The 24174-nt window shown below is 45.4% G+C and overlaps 1 protein-coding gene across 2 annotated transcripts in view; it reads right to left on the bottom strand.

Annotated features, from left to right (window-relative positions):
* LOC112576874 overlaps positions 1 to 24174 on the bottom strand; it is a 75178-nt gene that overhangs the window by 43784 nt on the left and 7220 nt on the right. For both annotated transcript variants that reach the window (XM_025259689.1, XM_025259690.1), the window contains exon 2: positions 18314 to 18416. In XM_025259689.1, coding sequence (XP_025115474.1) covers positions 18314 to 18416 — 103 coding nt within the window. The remainder of the gene's footprint in view (positions 1 to 18313; positions 18417 to 24174) is intronic.

Below are 24174 nucleotides of genomic sequence, written 5' to 3' on the forward strand. Positions count from 1 at the left end.
CTCAGAGAAATAAATCCTCCGCTCTCCACCTTGCTCTTCTTTTTTCCCTTTTGTATATTATGTGCAAAATTGTATGGGATGACGAGGTGAGATAAATTACCGTTAAAGCTACTGTCGGAGCAACAGGCTGATTTCGTAGCACGACTGGGATGTGAGTTTAGAGAGACCTCAAGACAATGGATGCTGGAGCTCACTGACCAGCACACGTACACAGGTGTATAATTGTGTCAGTCCGTGCAACTATGCATGCTGGTATGGGCACATGTGTAAAAAAGAAATGAAGAGATTACGATATTAATGTTTCAAAATGTATTTCCCTCTAATCTGAAAGGGTGGCTGAACCTTTTTGGAAAATCTCACTCACTCTCACTCACACACACACGCACAACTACGGTATGTGAACAACCAATGCAGCATCGGTATGTTGTGAGATAATAGGCGTCCAGTCTTGAGGAATACCACTGCTGAACGAACTGCATCCAACAACAAAGAAATAAATCAGCCGATAAGTCAAGGTTAGTTGACGTGTAATTTCCTGAGAAAAACGCCGGCAGATGGCCCACACTCACGACACAGACGTAAATTTGTTTTCCTGCTCTGCTTGTTCTTTCGGTTCCTTTCCCACCTACCCCCACCTCCATTTCCCGAGTGGCCAAGTTGTGTGGGCTTGGTCTCACTCGTGTTGCCTGTTGTTGAAAGATGTGAGAACAGCAGATCGGTGCTTGCTGACCGTTCCTCTCGTGCAATCTAAACCTATTCTGCAAACCTGCGGATATTCCAGTCACTGTGCCAGATGACCGCCCAATATGCAGACTTTGCCCTTATTGGCCATAGTGACAATAGATCCACTTAAAATAAAAAACTTCCTATAACCCTCCTCTTATTCAACTAGAATGAAGATCAATAAGGGCATTTTCCCGCAATTTTCCGCCCGATTTTCCCCTCTTACTCCCCGATTTTCAGTCGCTGACAAGTCAAGAAGGGTGGCCGACTGGATTCCACGAAGATTAACGCTAGACACGATGTGGAGGCCTTTGGTGGCCCAGCACAGTAACCACCCCATACACTCGTCTCGTTTTTCCCTCGGCCTTTTATCCAGGGGTAAGTGATAGCACACTGCCGGCAAAAACAAAGATCCGGTGAGCAGGCCCAGGTGTCATCGATGTTCCCATTACACACAAAAGCGATTTCGTAACGCCAACTGCAAGGACCCGCCCAGAGGACGAGGTGTTGAGTTTGCTGTTGCCAGCGAGAGGCGACAGATTGATTATGTGTTGTAAACACGACAACGGCCCATTCTGAGTGTCTCCATCATTGATCGTTAGTAAGAACTGTTGCTTTCCCTGCTTGTCTCCGTTCCATGCGTACGAGAGAGTGCAAAAATGTGACAGGCTGTATTATCACCTGGGTTATATCTGACTAATCCACAAAGTGTGTGTGTGTGAGAGAGACAGACAAAGTGGGTGGGGGAGGAAGGAAAGTCGGGGGAAAACACACCGTGAGAGAGAAATTTCTGTCTGCCACCACTTTTTTAGCCTGCAGCTACAGCTGCACCGGCGATCAAAAGCTCGACTTGGTGGCGCAATTATCCTCTGCTCAGATCGATGCCTCGGCCGGCCGCGCGCCCCAAGCTGCTCAACGGCGAGAGGCGGCCTCGCCACAACTGTTGGCCTGGAACACGCGCGCCCTCTGGTCTCCGCTGACGTGACATTTAGACACGGCCAGGGGGAGGCAAGGGGAGGAACACGCGCTTGCACCGCAACCCGCAGGCTCCACAAGGCTGACCACGCAGGCATGGGCGCGAGGTGGAGGGGTCGGACAGGGGAAGGAGGCGGGGGACAAGAATCGACGACCGACGCGACCGCCCGAACACTTGTGGCGAGCGTTGGGCGACTGCCACTGATTAGCGATCAATAGCTCTCGTGGCGATCAAGCAGACTCTCCATGTCCTAGCACCCGACCTGGGCCCACCATCGTCATCGTCGTCGTCGTCGTAGCTTGCCAAGCTCCATCTCTCCCTCCACCACGTCTGCACAGCTTAACGGCTGCTGATTTACCGATATACTGACCTCCTAATATAGATGGGGACCATCGGTAGCTTGTTTTCTGACAGCCCCGATGACAAGAGAAGCATGGTAGATGGGTTTTTGTCACGAGACCTTTCGCGATTCACAAGACAAATATACTCTATTAAGATGTACAAGTAAATTAAACAGAAAATCACTTTACCTCTCCTACCCTATTCCTCGAAAATGAAAAGGAATGACTGAGCGCTACAATAAAAGGTCAATATGGCTAAATATAGATATCTAGCGGTAAGACCCTGGCACAGCGAAACATTAACTCCTTTCCCTCTTTTAAAGCTGAGCCTTTTCTGTATCGCCGACTGGCTTTTAACGACCAGCTGAGAAATGTTTCGCAGCACCTGACCCTAAGACGTGGCGCAGAAAAAGCCACAGGTGCAACATGTTTGCCCAAGCACCTGAACAATACACAGACGACAGATAGCAGCTCACGCATACTCGCTTTACACCAGTCGATTACCTCCCTCCTAGCACAATCGTCTCCTGAACCCCACCCTCAACTGACCTTCCCAGCCAATTCTGTCTTCGCCGGATCCACGCTCTCTCTCTCTCCTCCTCCTGTCTTTCTGTCCCCTCTTCCACCTGAGCCCTTTTGCTCTCTCCGTTGCGAAGTGCCACCGTTTTCCAGCATCGGAGCGAAATGTCTGCTTCCCTTGTTTAGCGCCCTACTTGCCGAGATAAAGCTCGACTCCATCACAACACTGATGGTGCAGACGAGGCTGCCAACCCACCCGAGTGGCTCATGACAGAGAGAAGTCGTGCTGCAGATGGGTTTATATGCTTTCAGCACTCTGCTGCTGATGAATTCGATGAGGAGGAATGTTAGTGGACCTGCTATCATTCGCATGCAATCCTACAGTTTTAAAGCCTGAAAAATTATAGCGAAAGATTTTATAGTTCCACTGGAAGAGATTCCTCTAAATCTGTAAATCACCATCAGACCAATAAGTGTAAAGCAAAAAAAAAAAAAAAAACACCGAACACACAAACGCAACTGACAATTTCTTTATTTTTTTTAAATAGGAGAGAGTGCATTCTTCGGAGGGAGTATCTGCAATAATGCAAGTTGCATCTAAAAGAAACGACCAACTGACAAGAACGCACGGCGAGACAAAGACAGGAAGCGCCGGAAGGGAGCGCAGTCACCGTCTGCGAAGGGAGAGAGGGGTTGGATAAACAAGGTGGCTTGCGTGTAAATGACGGCAGATAAATAGGAAGAAAACCAAACCAATCGGAAAGCACCAAGTGACAGCGACAATGGTCGCTGACGACAGGCAAAGGCACGAGACTCAGCCGAGAAGTGGAAACAGGAGAAGGGCGACGACGTGAAGACAGGAAGCCCACAGACGGCATTGCGGATGCAGAGTGACAGTAGAGATGAAGAAAGCTGCAAATTAAAAAGGTAGAGAACGCAGCAGTGATTGACTGACGAACAGGACGCTATAAAAACAGTGGCATCCAATAAATTCCCTCTTGGTGGCAAAATAAAATTAATACTTACTACCTTTGTCATTCTCCTTTCATCAAAGATGTGGGTATCACTCAGCGAGGCACTTTTACTCTAGTTGTACAGATCTTCACAAACACTGTAATGTGCGGAAAAAAAACAGCACAACACTACATTTTTTGAGGCCACCATAAAAGAACCAATTTAAAGACTGTCTGCATGTTTCAAAAGTGAGGTTTAAAAATCAGTCGCTTGCGGAGCCTAGCATCACTTCTTGGCGTCCTTGACCTCTGCCCAAGCTGGGCTTCTTCTGGGTTTCACATGGCAGCAAAGACTGGAAACACAGAGACGAGCTTTGTTGGGTGTCTGCGCGACGCGAGCATACCCTGTTGGTAATCTCGCAATCAAGCTCACGGCGTCAACACACGCACGTCTCTGTACTCTCCCCCGCCACAGCCCGCCCCCACCACCACCACCACCACCACCGCACACCCTGCTCTGCCCCGCCACTGGCGCGGGAAGCTGCCAGGATGTTCGGGTATCTTTTTTTCCGATTTACCGGTATCTCCTTTCCGGAGGGGGTGGGGGTTGCGGGAACTTTTCACACGTGCGGGAACTCCTATCGTTTCATCTGCTTCGGCAAAAAGAATCGATATCATTATCGCTGAATTCATTGTCAGAGAGAAAAGTCGCGAACCGCTTCTCCGTGCTATTAACCTTCGCCTACGCCTCTCACCTACCTTACAGCGACTTGCTATTAACATTATTTATCGCCAAGTGATGGGACGGGACTTTCCTGAGGAATGGCGGTGTCACGTGACCAGGTATGTCTCTCCTCTCTACACATGCGCCGCACGCCTCCCCGTGTCAATCACAACCGTCAAGAAGTGCTGGCTGATACCTGGCCGGCTGATCGATATCTGCAACAGCTTTTGCACAGCCAACCCACCGTCTCCACGGCCAGCCATCGCCGCACCCGGCGACTCTTGGTAAAAAATAAAAACAAAACAAAAAGCAATGTTGTGTGGTTAGAGACGGGGCAAGGGGACAGAGTTCAGTGCTTTGCCAACGCCATTTTTAGTGCAGGTGCATTTCGTCCCTAACATCACCAAGCTTCTAAGGCAACTGGGATTTCCTCACCACGTGACACACACGCGAGGGTATAATAAGTGTACTATAAAAGGCCAGGACTGACAAGCTTCGCGATGTCAACGCGAGGTCATCATTTCCGCGTGTCAATCAAGATCTGTTTATGGTGACACTGCAAGGTCGCCCACCCGCTTGTCAAACACCCGTCAAAGAGAGCAAGTTCTGTTGAACAGGTGTACTTGAGAAGGTGCTAGTGCTCGTAACAAGATGAAATACTAACACCAGCTTCACCATCTACGTTTCTGCGGCAGGAAATGCGTGAGCTTCCCAAACAAAGATGCACGTGCCGCGGGTATGAAGGTGCTGTTCAGGCCGGGTTTCAGCTTAACGATTCTCGGGTAGCAAGGTGAACCGGGGGTGGGTGGGGGACACAACGTGACGTACTTAGTGAGGAAATCGGTCAGGTTTATCGGATTTTGGTTTGCTTTCTTGTGGTCTTCAACTACTAGACATTCTTGTCAGTCTCTCTCTCTCACACACTTTAAAACAATCAAATCATGAAAACTGGGTTTCATTATACACGAAATGACCCAACTGTTCTCGTGTTGTGCTGGCCACGATGACGCACACACGGCACAGCCGCTGACGTGGACTACAAGCCATCTTTCAAGTAACAGCACGAAAAGTATTGTGGCCACCACCTCACCCCCTCGCAAAAAAAAAAAAACGAAGTCTGCATCCCAATGAACAAAAGGTCTGGTGGCAAACGACTACTTCCCGAACAGCGAACCTCCTTCCATCTAGGCAAAGCCTACGTCATCAAGAGAGCGAGAGTGAGTAGAGAGAGCCTTCCGCCTCAGTCACGAAGCCCTCTTCCATTTGTCAGCTGCGCGCCTTGGCCCGCCTGTTGACGTGACCACTTGACAAAGCTCGTGGTGTCGTTTATCAAACCTTCCGTGGGCGGCGAGACCCGAGGTCAGGGTAAATCCTCAGTCGGGACAACACTCACATCCCGGTGCACAGACGCCCTGCCTCGCCTGACACCACGCGGCATGACGCAACACAGCTCGTCGAGACATTGCCCCAACCTTTGATTTTCAAAATAAATAAATAATAAAAGGTCAGGTAAACGGCGCAGGTAAATGTTTGCATTACAATATCACCGCCTACGGAAAGCTTAGCGAAGAGATTTTTGTAATGACCCTATGTTGTTAGACTGACAAATGTTGCTGCTGTTAAATTAGAATGTCATGACTGTCGTGTAGAGAGAGACAAGGGGAAATAACAACACGAGAAGCTACAGTGAACGTGGAGGAGGTCAAGGAGGCAATCAACTGCCGAGGGGGAAAGTCTCCTCAGGTAGGCGTAAGATTACGGGCTGTTCCAAGGACAGAATCTACATACGTACTGTCGGCAGGTCGTGCGGGGCAGCCATTCACAAATTATGCTGGCACACAAGGTTAAAGGCGATGGAGGGCTGGTAATCTCCCTGTATACTGACCTGTTGCGGCTCAATACCCCAAAGCACAATGGTCGCGTTATCCAACAAGCGCTCACGCTGTCGTCCTACCTGAAATTACTAGCCCCACCCCTAACACCCCACAAGCACACCAACGGCCTGCTCTGTCCCAGCCCAGGAAACTGTTAGGTATTTGAGCTAGCAGAAATCAGCCCCTCGCACCACACACCCCACAAGTACACCAGAAATCCCATCTACCCCTGGCTAAGAGAGTGGTAGATCCAAACTGTCGTAGGAACAAATTGTTGAAATATATCGTAAGTATTGTAAATTCAAAACCGTTATTCAAGACCATGTCTTTCCGTGTACAGATGACGTCAGGAAGGCGAAATTTCTGAAAGAAAAATTAAAAGAGCGGGGTAGACTAGATTTACCTGTGTATGCACACCTTATGAATGTGTCTATGGGAAGTGATGAAGGGAGATGCAGACAGCGTGACGTCTGAGGCACGTGAGACTGCGCGCGTGTGCATGACAGGGAGGGAGAGGTGGGAGTACCAAATCCGCGTGCGTGTCACGTGCAACTCTCGTCTCGGCGACAAAAGACGGCGCAGACCTCAACCACCCCTACCCACCCACCGGCCTAGCCGGCCAGCCAGCCTGGCACCTCCATCCCCTGCTACAGCCACCGACACCACTCTGCAACAGTAGGCGATGATCTGGCGAGCTAGACGCTCTGCGCTTCATCTTCCCCCGTTCTCTCCAGACCAATTTCTCATTCCACTTTCACACTCCACTCCATTACTCTAACCAGAAGACAAGCGAGGCGGCCACAAGCGGAAGGTCCAGGGCGTGAGCGAGGGCTAGTGGTCGCCGACCTTCTCCATCAACCTCCACTCCCCCCTCTCTCATCACCACCTTCTCTTCCAGCCACTCCCACCTCTACCCGTGCCAGGCGAAGTGCCAAAGTCATCGCTGTCAACGTTAGCCGACAACGGGCGCAAAGCGTGACTCAATCCGCACTCGTCAGTCGCGAGCGCAACGACAGACAGGTGCAGCATTTGTTATCAGAAAGACCTGCCTTTATCCATGTTATGAATCTTGTCCTCGTGTAATGTATCTTTTACACGATTCGTGGTTTTGTTTTGGTTTTTCTTTTCCTTTAAAGTTATCTGCTTATAGAACGCGATTCTCCCAATCTTCAGTCTCTGCCTTTGTTTAACAACGCTGAAGCAAGCCCCTCTCTCCTCAACATGCGTCAAAACTACAAAAATGTCAAAACTTTAAAACTTCCGCTGCTTGCCCCTTCATTCCCCACCCGCCCTAGCTAGAAACCACATCCACCCCCCACACACAGTTCCCCCTCACCGTCACCCCCACCCCCACGTTATCACTGCGAGGCAGGAGTGAGCCAGCTAATTCAGAAAAATCTCCTCAACAGCCGGGCTGATCCCCATTGGAAACTGTCTTTCAGCGCAGAAAGGTGATCAACAATTCAGGAACACGGCTGCAAAATTGACTGCTCACGAGTGAGGTGTGTCAATAAAGCGGGGAGGGAGGGTAAGAAGGAGGCGTTCCGTGTTCAGGATCACAAAAGAACCCATTGTCTGAACAGACGCGCCCGGAGTTGCTGGGCTCGTTGACGGGTTTGTCTCAGCACTGAAACGGGGGTGGGGGAGGAGGAGGGGAGGACAGGGGAAATGGCGCGGAGGGAAGGGGTGGGGGTTAGATGCGGAGATGCACTCGCGGGTTGTTGAGACTTGCCAGGTCTGTTATGAAGGCAAACATCGTGTGCAGAAAATCCTTAGGCATGGGACGAGACGTGACATTACCCCACGCACCCACCCCGTCTCTCCTCCCGTCTTGGCCGCATGGCGAGACGAGGCAGCCGAGTACTATCAACACAGAGCTGTTAAAGTGGTGGTCATGCCCGGGGGCGTCAGACGACACACTATCGCGACAGATTATAGACAATGGTCGATCTATTTCCGTCACACCACCAGGCGTAGCGGAGAGTTAACATGATGAGCTGGAGGCCAGCATATCCGCCACCTGTGTCTTTCTTCCTCGTCGTCGTCTTCCCTCATCCCCCGCCGCCTGTGTTTCTGTCCTCCTACCCCTCTCTCTTTCTCACACACAAGTAGAGATCGGTGCTACCCATTAACCCGACACAAAAGAAGTATGCTTCGATTACACACCACATACACAACGCCATTACGAGGGTGGAGGAGACATTCTTCCCACGTTTGCTTGCACTACGAGCTGCAGCAAAATGGCGGGTGATCTGGGAGAACTAACAGGTTGTACAATCAATTACACTGACCCACACGTGTTGCCGCGAGCGCAAGGCTTGGTGATCATGAGCTGGAGTTTGTCATGGCTGTCAGCGTGGCGTATCGGCCATGTTCGCACACTAACCGCCGCGCTTGGGTCGTGTGACGAGCGATGCCATAAATCAGGTGCAAAAATGCGAGGGCTATACACGCCGACCAGCGGACACACACAAACACGAGTCGCAAGCACAAGGGGAAAAAAAAACAAACAAACAAAGTGTTTAACTCAACAAGTTGCCACCACAATTCTTGTATCTACTTGCACTTCGGGGAGGAAGTTCGATAGATATCCCCTTGTCTGAATTATTTCATTGGAAGTTTTGTCAAATATAAACAGACGTTCCTTAGACTCCCCACGTTTAGACAGTGGAAGGTGTTTTATAATCACATTCTCGCCATCACTCACCAGCCCAGATGTTACCTGAAACGTCAACATTGGTGGTTATCTGGACGATCATTGGTAACTCGCACCTGAGAAAACGAACAAGACTGGTAAACAAACGGCATACACCGTAGCACTCACCTGGGATAGTAAAGTAGGCCGGAATCGTCCCTGGCGTGGGAAACAGGTAGCCCGAGGAGGGGCATCCTCCCAGATACAAGTTGTTGAGCGACATGATGCTGCCCTACCCATCCATCAGCAGCTACCCCAAAACAAAACGCCGAGCTGCTAAGAGCGGGTGTCGAGACGAGAGATAGCGAAGGTGCGAAGCGCGTGGCTGCTAGTCCTCTTGTGGGTGGGAGGAAGGGGTGCCACAAGCGTCAAGGGGCGGCTAAACAGGAAGCGACGACAACTGCCACCACCTCCACCACCGCTGCCGCCGCCACAGGACCTGCTGCTGCTGCTGCTGGTGTTGCTGGCGGCGCGAGTTCTAGCTGTCTGCTTGACGACTCCATGGCGCCTGTCCCATCTCCGGCATACCAATCTTCGGGACTGGAGTGAGCGGCGGTCAGGCAGTGTCTCCGCGACCTCTCATCACCACAGGCCGCTGACGAGGGAGGGAGCAAGGAGCAGTAAAGACAACCACCAGCGCACACAGAAGGGGAGGAGGGGGTCCGCAACTGCTACCTTCTACACCACACACAGACACGGTTCGCTGAGCAACCGCACTGGACGCGTAGCTGTTCGGGCACGCGCCGTACTAACCACCATCACCACCACCACAGCCAGCAGCAACAACAACAACCAGTAGCAGTGGAAGCTCTCTCTCTCTTCCTGTCGCCACCAGCGCGCGGTGCGCTCACAACACAACACAATGCGACGACGAAGAAGAAGAAACGGGGCCCGCCGCCTGGAAAAACTAACTCACTGGCGATTTCTCCTCCGGGACTGACAGCTAGGCTCCTGTGGGCTTGGGAGCGGCGGATCGTCTGCCTGCTTCAATACGGCCTGCGCTTGCCCAGCGCCTCAATCACTCTGAGCCAAGTGCCGTGTCGTGACGTTGCCGCTACGTTTGCGCCGTGCCGTGCCGCGCCGCAAGCCGAGGCGCCGGGGCCCTTGCGCTTCCTCGCCCGTGAGAGCTTCACACCGACCGACGGCTGGCAGCCAGCAAGGCGCGCAGCACCGCAGCCAGCCGCCCGATCCATACACACAACCACACAGAGAGCCGCGAAAAACGAGAGCGCTGGCAGGGGAGATCACAAGTGCCTAGGCCAGGCAGCCAGCGGGCAGGCAGGCCTGTGATTGTGTGTAATATGTTCTAATCGAGCAGCTTTTTTCCATTATTGATGAACAGGCAAGCCGCCGCCAGTCTCCCCACCCGCCACCACCACCCCGTTCCGAGCTCGTGGCCCGAATCATTTTGCCGGCTGAGCTTCACTCTTGCCTGCCATGCACGCACGCGCAGTGGGTAGCGACACGGTAACGCCAAACCACATGCAGTCGTGGCATTCTTTAGAACTACGCACATTCTGTCTCTCTCTCACACACACAGTCATGAACGCACGAGGGGTACAGAATATAGGTGTAAAATGCTTCAGCGTGAAGGGCAGGTGAAAAAGACCAATTACTCCGTCATCTAAGCGAGACCACACAATCTTCAACTCTGTTTACGGCGACCCACTGCTTCCGCTCGGTTCCCTATGACAACCATGCAGTCGCTGCAGCTCAGTGATACCATTTTCCTCCCTGACCTCTAGTCAATCCGGCGGAGGCAGCAGCACCACCACCACTACCACCATCACCTGCATCTGTGGCAGCGATGGAGTGAGAGATGATGACAGCAGCTCACTAACACGTTTGCTTTGCAAGCTCAAGTACCGTGACCCGTCCCCTCCTTTTTGGATAGCCTCCCCTTGGCAAAGCCAAACAGCCTCCGTAGGGCAGCGTGAGGTGCCTTGGTACAGGTAAACCGGCGCACCTGTGGCTCCTCTTACTCCACAGGCTATCCGGTGTCCCGCCGTACTCAGAGATAATCACTATTAGGGCGGTCAAATGATCGCACACTTAACACCAGGTACTAATAAGTCAGGCTAAGAACACTTCCCGGACTGTTCAGGTGTGACTATGGTTGTAAAGGATACTCTTTACAGTTCGGAAACCCCCGTTCCCACCGTATCCATTTTTATCAAACCTAGTAACTGCCTCTTTGAGTCAACTAAGTTGCTTAGTTGTTGGTTTTAACACACGTCTTCTCCAAATCAAGAAAAAAAAAGTAAGAGTCAAAACAACTAAAAGATGGCTTGCGCACCCGTAGGCAGAACTTCTTTGGGGTATGAGGTGGGGGGGGGAGGTATAGTCGCATCCTGTTTACTTAGCTCTAGGCAGCAAAGGGGGGAGGGGGATGCGAACGGTGAAACAAGAAATGGTACTGCAAAACTCGACTTGTCAAACACACTGCAGTTACACAAGCACCCTGCGTCCTCTGCTCCAGTCCTTCCCCTCCCTAAGAGACAGCTGGTTCAAATCCCCGTCATTTGCTTTGGAGTGGCCAAAAACGCCAACCACCTTGGGTCGAGGTCGAAGCCCATCAACACTCCTGAGAGAAAGCCTGCTCAACCTACTACCCCCATCTTCAACCCCTCCCCCTCTTGCCACTGCACCACTGAGCCCAACCCCACAGTGCAGTCTCGAACCGTAGAGACAGCTGTTAAGCCTCCCGGGGGATAATAGCCCGAAGGCGGCCACGCCGAACTAATTACACAGTTTAAGGCCGGCGGACAGACACAAGCACACACACCGAGAGTGTGTGAGAGAGAGAGTGTGAGAGAGAGGGAGAGAGAGACAGAGCTAGAGACGGACATGGCCGGACAGCGTTTCACCGGTTGTTCATCGATCGAGCCGCCTACTACACCGGGCGGCAGGCTGGGGCTTTCATTAATCACCCATCAAGTTTGTTGTAAGCCCAAGTAGTCGCTTGTTGTTATTGTATTGTTCTCGCGCATCGCGCGCCTTGCTCTAGCGTTCTCTCCCCTTGCTCGCCTCGGCCTCCACAGTTCTCTCGCCTGCAAGGCGCGCCAAGCGACAGCAGATGAGCAAGCACGCGAGAGAGCGAGAGAATGAATGGACACATGAAAGTTAAACGCTACTTGGCGAGACAGACGGAGGTAGTGTGGGGGAAGGTGACGATGCACACATCGGGTTCATAACTTGTAACCCCATTACCAGGACCCCTAACAAAAGGAAGGTTTAATGCTTCACACCTTGCGTCACAGCAGGAAATAGGCAAGGCAAGGCGGGCAGGAGCTGCCGGTGCTTATAAATTTCAAGCCTGCACGCAGGCAAGCACCAAGCGAAAGACGGGTGCAGAGGTTGGGTGAATAACTTCACCCACACACACACAAAGAAGGCAAGAGCCCCATAACTATGTGTCCTCCCGCTTAGAACAGTGGCGGATTTACGAGGCGCAATAAAGGCAGCACCTCGGCTATCAATCCCACAATAAATAAAAGGACGCCAGCGTTCAAACCACAATCCCCCTCCCTCTCTCAATAAATAATAGACTGTAGCAGTTCCAACACCACCAGGAAGGCACAATAACTTACACCCGCCAACCCCCCCCCCCCAGCCTTTCACGTACCCGGCGACTGGAAAGGACACGGACGGGAAGGGGTAGGGGGGTCAGATCGAGGGAAGGGGAGGGGGTTTGAATCCTGCATGTTACGCAAAGAACGCGAGGACATGTCTAATGTAATGGATCATTGAAGTAAATAAAGTGTCTCGTCCCCCATCGGGAGCCGTCTCTCACATCCGCTCTCCCCTTCCACCAGCCACACCTATTTCCCGATCTTCGCCGTCATTTTGGGTGCGCTGCACGAGGAAAGGCGAAAAAACAACAACAAATTAAAAAAACAACAACTACAGGTGTACCGACATACCGGGCAGATCTCCCTACCAACCAACACCCCCAGACCAACATACCCTAAACATTCCTTCTTTTTTTTTTCAAATACCTGTAGCACGGTTTTTGCATCGGGACGTGGGTGGCGTAGAGGACGCCATCAACAGCAGCGGCAACAAAAGCGCAGTGCTAATGCTCGAGGTAGGAAGGCGAGGTAACAGAAGCGCCATGCTAATACTCGAGGTAGGGAGCTGAGGTAACAGAAGCGCTGTGTTAATGCTTGAGGGATGTGGGGGGAACGGGGGCGAGGGACGGCTCCGCTTTCAGGGGTCGGGGAAGTGGAAGGTGGTGGGTGCGGTGACTTTTCACGAACTGCGCGACAGTGGTTAATTAAAAATTCAACGACATGGCAGGCCCGGATGTGTTCTGTACAAAACCTGTTGTCTCCAGCACAAAAGCACTCTCTAGGTATAGCTGGCTGGCTGATCGGTACGCTGCCACTGAAGGTCAACTGCCTGTCTGACAGTTTATCACCTGGCTACTGGTCTTAAGGGTTTCCAATCTGTCTAATAACACCTTTGTATCTAACCACCTCAACAGCCAGTGTTCAGCAATTGACAAATTTGGCAGCCAGGTGCAATGGCCAAGATCATTTCCAGGTATTATATGTTTGGTAATTTGGTCGTTTTCAGGAAATGTTCACAATATTTTTCCTTTCTTGGGGGAAAGAGGGAGAGATTAAAAAAAAAAAGCAAATGACTATGGCTTGCAATAACTGGATAGGGTAATAAAACCCATATTGTATACTGAGATATTGTCTTATAAAGCCCTTTTAAAATAGTAAAATGGAGACAGGTCCGTAGTTTTACACACAGAACTACTGAACAATTACAGAAGACACAGCAAAGCCATCAACCTCCCCACCAAAGACACCAGAAAATTGAGTTAATCAATTTGGTCTTTAGTAAAAATGTTCAAGGTTAAAAAGGCTGCATGTTTCATGCATCTGTGGGAGGAAAAATAAAAAGATCTGCACAAGTAGACACACACACACTTGCTGTTTTCAACATTAATGCTGGTGTAAAGGAGGGACACATTCTAACATTGCTTCATGAAAGATATAAGGTTTATAAGGTTTTGAGGCAGGTCTCGGTCATATAGACAACAAAAAAGGGTCTTCCTAATGATCACAAAACTGTCACAAAGATTGGGAGAAGTCACATCCTGACAATAATACAGAAATCAATTAGACCTTGAAACACCTTTAATTACTGAGCATTTAATTAAACATTTTTGCCAACCATGAGGCATTACATTTTTTTCAAGAACAATGCAGACTGGATCGGAGGCCACAGCTACTCTTAACAGACTATGTGTAATGCCAAATTGAAAAGGTTTCTTTTTAAAACTGAAAATGAGTGCAGGCAGTCACTTGTCCCACTTTTGACCAACTCACTGTGAACTCTTAACATTTTTCTTTATGATGCCCACTAATACTGCTGAAAACATCTGGTGCAGCAGCTACAATTTCCAATACAGGCACAGCTGTTCCCAACGACATCTCCGCACACTCCATCTGCCCGCCATCCCAACACTCAAAATCAAAAGCTACCAGAAGGCAGCTTCTTTCCACCTTGTTGGCAATACTACCCAAGGCAACAGGTGGCTTCTGTCGGTTTAGCTGCCAGGTATGCCAGGTTAAAGCTGTTGCAATTCATCAGATAAACTTCGCCATCCCATCACAGCGTGCTGTGGCAAGTGGAGGGAAGGGTGGGGCGTACCAATGAACAGAACAGGGTCTAGTAGCTATGCTTGTTCCACCATATGTAGTGCATGTGTATGTACATTACCTCCATCTATGCTGACAGACCTGGGATTAAACCAAACAAGACTAAGGTCAAGTGAACATGGCCTAAATTGTTAGAAAAATAAAAATCTGTGTCATACTCCCAGCTATCTCTTTTACTAATCATCACTGGTACATAAAAAAAATATTCAACACATTGTAATATCACGTTTTCAGGTTTCCATAATTAGTTTTAGTATACAGTGATACCTCGGTTCTCGAACGCCTTGACTTTCCAGGGTTCCCAGGGATCAGGGATGGTGCCAAAAAAGGACCTTAAAAGGACCTTAAAAGTACCTTTCATGCATTCGTAAGGACCTAAGTGACAGTCATCAATGCTTAAGTTTTTCTCTTGTGTGGTCAGAAAGATGTATTATTTATGAATCTGTGGTCTTCTCTATGTTCTCAAATACATGTATTTCTAGTAATAAATAATCAAAGAGTTAATTTTGATGCCTGTCTGCCATATTTAGATTAGATAACTTAAAAAGTGTCCTTAGCGTGCTGATAACACACCGTTAATGTTCCAAGTTTTCTAGAAATCTAAGTAATAATAATTGCAAAACCTGAAAGCCATTCTTTGGTGTAATACAAAAGTCAGTTCATGTCTCTCTCTCGCACACACACTCTGACGGGAAGAGAGAGAGAAATAGAGCTATGCACAGTAGTACTAGAAGATCAAAGTTCAAGAAAGAGTAAGTTTCTAAAGGCCTTTTGAAAAAAGAGTGTTTTTTGCGAATACGGAAGGGCAACTAGTGTTGTACAGATGTGTAGACCAAACATGCGGCGAAAAATCGTCAGTATTTTGCGCCAAAGTCAACTCCGGAAATAAATTTGTGGTAATATTTTATCGATAAAAGGACTTAAAAGGGTCACAGAGAAAATGTAAGGACCTGTGTGAGAATTTGAAAGGACCGCATGGCAAATAAAAGGACTTAAAAGGCCTTTCGGCGAAAATTCAATATAAAAGGACTTAAAAGGACCTTGCAAGGACCTGGGAACCCTGCTTTCGACCAAATCGGTATTCGACCAGGAAATTCGAGAAAATTTTGTCTTGGAATCCGAACAAATATTTGGAACTCGAACATCCGAACGTCCGAGATGAGCCGAGTTGAGCGACCCAGCGCGCCTTGCTTGCGTCATCAGTGTGAGTGCAGAGAGAGAGAGTCACGTTTTTGTGGAGAGAGTCATGAAATGTGTGCAAAATGGGCAGAAATTGCAAATTTTGTTGAACAACATCACCCTGATAAAGTGGTAGCAAATAGAGCAGTTAACATTTTTAATGACAATGTTATGTCCACTTTCCGCAAAATTTTGCAAAGGAGAAAAAAACAGCAAACAATTGACAAATTCTTCCGTAAAGAAATCAGACAAGCAACTGCAGAGCAAGATTCTGATTCTCCTCAGCAAAAGATACAGAGAACAGAAACACCCGAAGAGCAGTTACCCTCTGTTTTTATTGAAGAGGACTCCCCTTCAAAACAATAACCATCCCTCTTCCCTCCTCCCTCCACATTCATTCCCTCCTGCCATAAAGTTTGGTACAGGTACAGTAAATGAAACACAATTTACTGTACTGTACTGTACAGTACATTTTATTTTATTATTATTTTTTTAATAAATACACTTTTATTTCTTATTTCTTGTTGAGACTCATGTTTTTCTACATATTATATACAAATTAGGCCAGTAAATAGGCATTTTCTGGGGCTTGGAACGAATTAATCCCGTTTCCATTATTTCCTATGGGTTTCATTGCTTCGGTTCTCGAACAATTTGGTTCTCGACCGTCCTCCCGGAACGAATTATGTTCGAGAACCGAGGTATCACTGTATATGGAAACAAGTATGACTGGTCCGGCTGCATCAACAGCAAATAATTTTATAAGAAAATGGCATTGTGTGGTTAAAAATCAACACCATAATCAAGACAACGAAAATTGTAAGGTGACAGCTTCCTTTATGAAGAGGCTAAAAAAAAATGTAATGGGTGGTATAGCCTAGTGGTTGTAAGGATAGTGTAAGTTGTTCACTTTGTTTAGGGCACAGCAATTTTGAAGTCATACCCACTCCTTCTGCAATCTTTTTAATATTTGGGTAGATCAGGCAAGCTGTTTTTAGTCACAGGCCAGAGCATTTCTTGAATAAGCAAACTCAGTTGGAACTTCCATTCAATAATCATCTGGCTATTATCTCTTCCCTATAAAGAAAGGAATGGCTAGAGAACATTAGAGGTTGTCCTTAACCAGTCTAATTGATCTCTATCATAAAAATAGACTGGCTTAAGAATACTACAGGCTGTCTTTGACACTGTTTGGATCCTTAAAATAATAACTGACAGACTGTTCCACCCAACCCACCAAATATCCTTAACATTCTTATTTGTAGCCAAAGAAGATTCCCCAGACTGTTCAGCAAAATTCTCTTCAATATGTGCTATGCTTACTGAGAATTTGTTCGGTGCCAAAGAATCAAGAACACATACAATCCACACTGGATCAAAAAAGTGCAATCATTTCTATATGTTTCAGTGTTTATTAAGGACAACAAACAAACTGAGGGTTTTTACCCCAACAAAGGAACTGACCATCCAAGAAACCCTCGCTGGAAATAAATCGATACTAGCAAAATCAAAAACTAAACCCTGATCTTTCCTGAGATGGGGAAGAAGGCTATGAAACATCTAATAAACTCACAACCCTTCTTCTTCAGAAGAAATGCCAGGCACTCAGACAGCAACCCTTTTGCAGGCATTATTCCTGCCTCCAAAAGACCAATAAATAATTATAATCTCCCCAAAGGCTGGCAACAGGTTATGATCCTGAGGCAACAAAATGGTCGCAATGACCTAGAATGCCAATGTTCAAACAGATAAAAACAAATCCATCATCAATTTGCAACTGTGGTCTAATATAGCAGCACATTCCAATCCATCCTCCATGGACAAAGACTTCATTTCAGAACTCGCTCCACAGTAGCAAGCAATAACTAGACAAAACATTTAATTATCTTGAAGTGAGAGCTACATAGGACCAGGACAAAGAAAGAAAGATGACTTTAAAAGAAAACAAAAACATCACTAAAAATCTTCAGAATGCATCACAGCAAATCTTCCCTAATCTTCATAAGCAACGGAAAAAAATAGGGTCTCTAACAATACAAAATTATAGTACAAAGTTAGGCAAATAAAATAAAGAAACTTACCAAACTATTCTGAAATACTGTTTCCTTGACTTAAAAGATACTCAGTTTTTTTTATCTGCAATTACCTGCCCATTCCCACCAACCCGCCTCTCACTAGAAATCACAAATATTTCTAAAAATAGCACAATAACAAACAATAAAAACCCCACTGTGATTCAACATCCCCATAAGAAACAAATTTATAACTTCTGTTGACATAAAAACCAAAGTGCTCAATAGTATCATACATAAATTATTATGTACTGCCACATTTAACTTGTAGCGAGGGCAAAAGAAAGTCTATGAATCCAAAAACGGTCTTGTTCAGGGGAGAGAATCCCTTTTGTTATTAGGCGAGGAGGAGTGCCGCCCCCTCACACCGGCAGTACAGCTGTACTAAGGACTAATGTAATCGTATTGTTTCAGCTTAACTATCACAATAAACTGGCATCAAACAGAATTAAAATTTCTAAGAAACTATGCTTTTCATTACCTTTTTTTAAAAAAAATAATCTGCTATTAATCTTGCAGGATTTCGTCCTTTTATTCAGGTCACACTTCAGTAGAGTGGGAAAAAACAAAAACCTGACTTACCAGGATTAGAGTCGTCAATATCTTGTCCACCATCTGGGCCACTGAAGCTGCTGTCCTCGCTTAGAGTGAAATGACTTCGGCGCCATCCTATCTCCCCTAACCCCTGCAGAATGAAGAAATTCTAGGCAAGTGAGAAGCAGACAACTTTAGACAAAAGCATCACAGTAATTCAATACTTGAAATATGGCTACACTATTAGAGATTTATGATATTCTTAAATCTTTTAATAAAGCATAAGTTTAAAAGAAAATTACATCAAAAACAGAAATAAATCCAGCATTTCAAAAAGCAAATTAAGAATTTTTTGAAAGGCAACTCATAAAAATCCTGATTTTCAAGGTAGGCAATAAAGGGGAAAAAAAAATGAAATAAGATTTACTCCCCTTGCATGCCCAACTGAATAAATGCTTTCTCTCAATTTTTATCTTTTCTGAACTGTAAAGGAACAGCCTCAGTCAATGTTCATGAACATTAAACTTTTAAAAGACTTATAAATTTGGCACACAGATAGTATTTGTTAATTTAAATTTTTTATGCCATTGTGATTGTTCCTTGAATTTTTCAGTATTGTAAACCTGAGCAAAGATAGTGACTGAGAATCTCCAGCTGTGATAGGCACAGACAGAGCAAAGCAAATCAACTAATCAAAGACAGAATGCAAAAGACCCAAATGCCCAAGGAAAGAATTATAACTGAACTTCTTTTCAACAACACTCTATTCTTTGCCTGATGTCAAAAAGATGCCACTGATTGCAATGTAATATGCTCTGCACAAGAGCATGGATCTGGCTGAACTGACATGGCATCAGTAACTTGCACACCTCTCACAACGCCTGCAGAAGCAGGCAGCAGACAGCTGCTGAAGTGATTGTGGCAGGTGCATGAACACTGCAGAGTAAAAGCAAAATGGGCTGTAGCCTGTATGCTGCAACTGCCAGACCAACTGCTCTAACTGAGGAAAAAAAGGTTGGCAAACAAAGGAGACAAGTGAAAAGTAGTAGACGTCCTTGGACATTTAAGCTTCCAGGAAAGCAAGCAGGAAACAAGATACAAGGGAGACCTGTGCACACATATTTACAGGTGCCATATAAATAACAGCAAACAGTGAGGCAAAGAATGTCTGATGAGGCTGGTGAGACATTGTTGTGGCCCTAAGCTCCCAAAGGTGTAGTGAGAAATAAACTAATATAAATAACATAAAGGAGATAGGGTATAGATGAAAATGTGAAATATGTGAGCAAATTTTCACATTTGTGTTTTTTACCTTTATTATCACACCAGCACTACAATTAGCGACTGTGGACTATGCCAGTGCCCCCCCCCCCCAAACACCCACCCACCCAATTGCCTTAAAAAAATATACACACACAGATGACAGCAAAGCAAGAACCCTAGTTAGCAACTGTCTGCTGCACATAATCTTCTGAGACAAACCTGGCAATAATGGAGCAGTAAACTAAAAATTCGAACTCTCTTTCCTTATGGTCTATCATATTACAGAATGTAACTCATGGAACAATCAGTGGAACGAACTTTTCTACACATAAAAGATAAAGACAATAATTTATACATTTGGGGATTACGGGAAAGAAAACACACTGTTAGAATGAGACAGGTGAGACCTGTCACTTGTCAGCTGCATGCAAGCCGAAGCCAGAAAACTAATATCTAGATGCCAACTAATTCAGTAGGAAGGAGTTCTGCAAGCAGTTATAGCTCCCCCTAGTATGACTGGCTCTATCACTGTGGTAATCAATGAATTCACATCTCACTGTTGAGGGTCCACATAGCAGTGCAAATTTTGTGTGATTGTTTTTATTTGTTCTAGTATGTATGACATATTTTGTTAGTGCCTCTCAATAGAAAAGTGCTTGTAAGTCATATAAAAAAGCACCAAGTCATGTAAAGTAAATTTGCTTAGGGATGTGAAAACGCAATCTGATGTCAGGAGCATGAAAATGTAAAAGATTTAAGGATGAAGGCTCATCATGAAAGACATTACGTTGTACTGCTGGGAAACCCTGTAAAGAAGCATTGAACTTCACAAACATTTTTACCTGATTTAAAGGACTGGTTGCCATGCAATACACCAAAAATGTCCCACAAACTATTTTAAAACCAAACTCAAAAGCTACAAAGAACAAGTCTGTTTGCAGCTACTTCTTTTATATCAATTTGTTTTTAAAATGTTTCAAATTCTCTCTTATTTCATAATTTTTTTCAGTTTCTGGTTATAAAATTACACAACACCTCATCTGAATGTCTAGAAGCTTATCAACATAATCTTCAGGAAACATTAAAAAAAAAAAAAAAAAAAAAAAATCAAAATTTGAAGCTCTGTCCTTGCTGATAAGTGAGTCACAAAATGACAAGACCTGACAGCAAAACAACAAAAAAAAGGGGAAAACATAAAAATAAGAAAGAGAATTACACACTTAACAAAGAAAGCTGAATAAAGTTAATTCAAGAAACTGTAAGAAAACTGAAACCAACTGTGTCCACTTCATGGAATTAATCTAGTGTTTTGACTCCTTAAGCCTATTGCCAAAAGTACTGACTGCACCTCCAGCTCTCCTCACTTTCTGTTGAATCACATTTTATTCATAAAGCCAACACCCATGCTTGGCATTACATGTTGAGCAAAACAAAATACCTAGAAGGCTGTGTCGCTTCCTTCAAAGAATATGTTTCATCCAAATAGCAATAAAAGGACAAATGCTAGACAAATCTGTACAGACGAGTGAACATTTGTATATAAAATATACACAATTTTATGTTATTACTGGAAATCTACTTACTGTAAATTTAATGACACTAAATGGTAATTGTTGTGTTTTTAGGTCATCATAGTAAGAAAGTGAAGGTGACCATCTTAACTTTATTAAGTGTGTTCCTTGCCAACTCGTACCATTACATGACTACAGTACTAGCCATGTTCAAACATTAGCGCCTATAGGCAAGACTGTTGCTACTGCCAGTGGCTGATGAGCGGTAGCAGTTAACGTACACTGTTGCTGTGGTTCTGGTCATGCACCAAGCGCTGGGGCGTGCACGAACACACAAGGTTCCAGCCTGGAATGAATGAGTCAGCGTGACAAGTCAACGTTGTTTTCAGCTTCCCTATCATTTCACCATTTAGTTGGGGGGCTTTTCAACCCGTACACATACAAATAAAGTTTGGGTTGACTGAACATAACAGCCATGACCTTGAGAAAAAAATATATAGGGGTGGGCAGGAAGGGTTGCACCTCAAACCAGACTTTACTGTGAAATGCCTCTGCCATATTAAGACAATGGGGGTGGGAGAGGGAAAAGATCACCACATAAATTCTTCAATTCTTTGTGGGAACAAAGATTTTTATACTTCACACACAGTCACTCATTCGGCTCATTCTATTGACCGGTGCACAGCACAGAATGTTGGCCACCCATAAACCACCCTTTCCTCCACAACTTGCATCCTACCCACTACTCCTTTTTTGCGAGGGAGGGGGAACTTGTACTGTGCAAGTCTGGCTAAGGAATCTGGAGGCAGCTGTAACAAAGAGGTTAGAGCTCGTTGTGGGGAAAAGTCGGGCAGACAGCGCTCAGCGCCATGTTCTAGACCGATGAATGCCGATAAGGACAGACGACCGCCAATCGCAGAAGACAGTGTGAGAGGAGGCGGGGTAGACATCGTACTGCCTTCACCAGACATGTAGTCTAAAGATGTGTGGGAGGTAGGCCAGTACGGGCCTGGAGAATAGTTGTCAACCTGGCACATTTTCTGCATCCCAAATTTCAAATTTGCCTCTTAAATAACTTCCTATTTCATATACATTGTATATGCTGGGAAAATTTGTTAGTGCTGAGCAGTCATTCTGCCAAGTTTCCTTCAAGAAGAATCCACATACTTCCAGATTCATACTAGTGTTACAACAGTTTCAAAAATTATGTATGATTTTTTTCTTATGCTGCCATTTTCACAAATTTGAGAGAAATACAAAGAGTGGTACTAATAGTTTAGGTTAATCTTAGTTTCATAAAAGCTTTTGGATAGTTTACCTTCGGTGCATTTTATTTTGACAATAACAGGAGACAGTATGGTGCATTCAGTGACCTTCAATCATCTTTTCGTGAAATATTTACAATGAACGAACCTCCTTATATTACAGGCATTCATTAGTGTTGTTTTGGTTTCGTTTATTTGGGGGATTGGGGGAGAGATGGTGGGTGATAAATCACTGCAGACTGACCTTTTCTTGCACTCTACTCCTTTGGATAAGGGTCTAGATTAGCATCCTTATTTCTGAGCTGTAGAAGCCAGCACAGATGAGACAGCGGTGGTCGGTTACTAATGCAAACCAAGATCCGACACTGATATCTATATTCAATGACTGTTTATGGATACTTTTAAAATGATGAAACAAAAATACTGTTCCCTCAAGATTTTTTGTGCAAACATGACTTTATGAGGAAATTATTTTCACTTTTACTTTAGCCCCTAAAGTTAGGTCACTTTTTTCTTTTTTTTATTTGCTCAGACCAATAAGTACAATATGGAATACTGATGTCCCTTCTCGGGTTACACATTTCTGATACTTTATTCACACCTAAGCTGCTCTGAAATGTGAGGTCAAAGGAAGGTAATGTTTATCCCTTAAATAATGGTTTGTATTTGTAGATCACCGATCATTCTCTTCCAGGATAATAACCTACTAGTGTAAGAACTTGACACCAGCAGATGGGAGTGAAATACTGTGAAAGAATAAAGTGCTTCTCTCACTTTCTTATCCTAACTTAACAAAGAATTTCTGTCATTCTGTGTGTGTGTGTGAATGAGAGACAGAGAGAGCGAGAGATGGGGAAGGAAAGCTGCTTTTAAAATTCTTCTCTAAGCTTGCCCACATCAGTTTTCAAACCTAGGTTTCAATTGTTTGAAGCGTTTAAAAATCGACAAAGATCATTATCTGCTATATGTTACCTGCCATTTTGTTAAAAATTGCCAAGACAGCAAGTGTTCACCCAAGTCTGTCTCTTGGTCTAAAAACAAAATTTTTTGCCTTATCTATGGTCCTAAATGTTGATTCAATGTACCAATGAATAAAGATCGTTCCTATTTTTTAAAATTCTTCTTCTGGCTCCTCTCTTTCTCTCTCTCTCTCAAAAAAAAAAAACTTGTCTTAAAGTTCCCTGAAATTAGAGACTGATTTGTAATTTGAAAATCTGGTTGGGTGTAACTGATGCACAGGAACAATGTTTTACTGTTGTAAGCCAAGTAACTGACAACATCATTTTAGCAGATACTAGTCTTTAGCTCTTTAGTTTACTGGCTTTTGCCCAAGGATCACAAACAGGAAATTCAAGTGGTCCAATATGACATTCTTTAAATTCTTAGCTGAAGTATTTTCTTGTATCCTAACTTATTTTAATATCATTTACAATTGGGCTGCAAATGAAAAAAAGGGTAATAACACACTGGTACAACGAGCAAGGCTCCATGGACTGGCTGTAAGCTTATACATAAAGATAAAGATATCACATAAAGATATAAAGATATCACATAAAGATAGATTATTCAATGACCATTCTGCAAATCAGTCACAATCAGTGTAAAAAAAAAAAACATTAAAATGGTAATGGTACCTAGTTAAAGTATTTGAAATAAAGATAGATTATTCAATGACCATTCTGCAAATCAGTCACAATCAGTGTAAAAAAAAACAACATTAAAATGGTAATGGTACCTAGTTAAAGTATTTGAAATTAAAGAAATCAGATGAGACAAAGCCAGAAATTCATGCTGTATCTTGATTACATCTGTAATTTTTTTCCCGCCCACCTCCTCCCAAAACAATTTTTTTTGAGGGGGGGAATAGGGG

This window comes from Pomacea canaliculata, linkage group LG12, assembly GCF_003073045.1.
Source record: "Pomacea canaliculata isolate SZHN2017 linkage group LG12, ASM307304v1, whole genome shotgun sequence".
Lineage (NCBI taxonomy): Eukaryota > Metazoa > Mollusca > Gastropoda > Architaenioglossa > Ampullariidae > Pomacea > Pomacea canaliculata.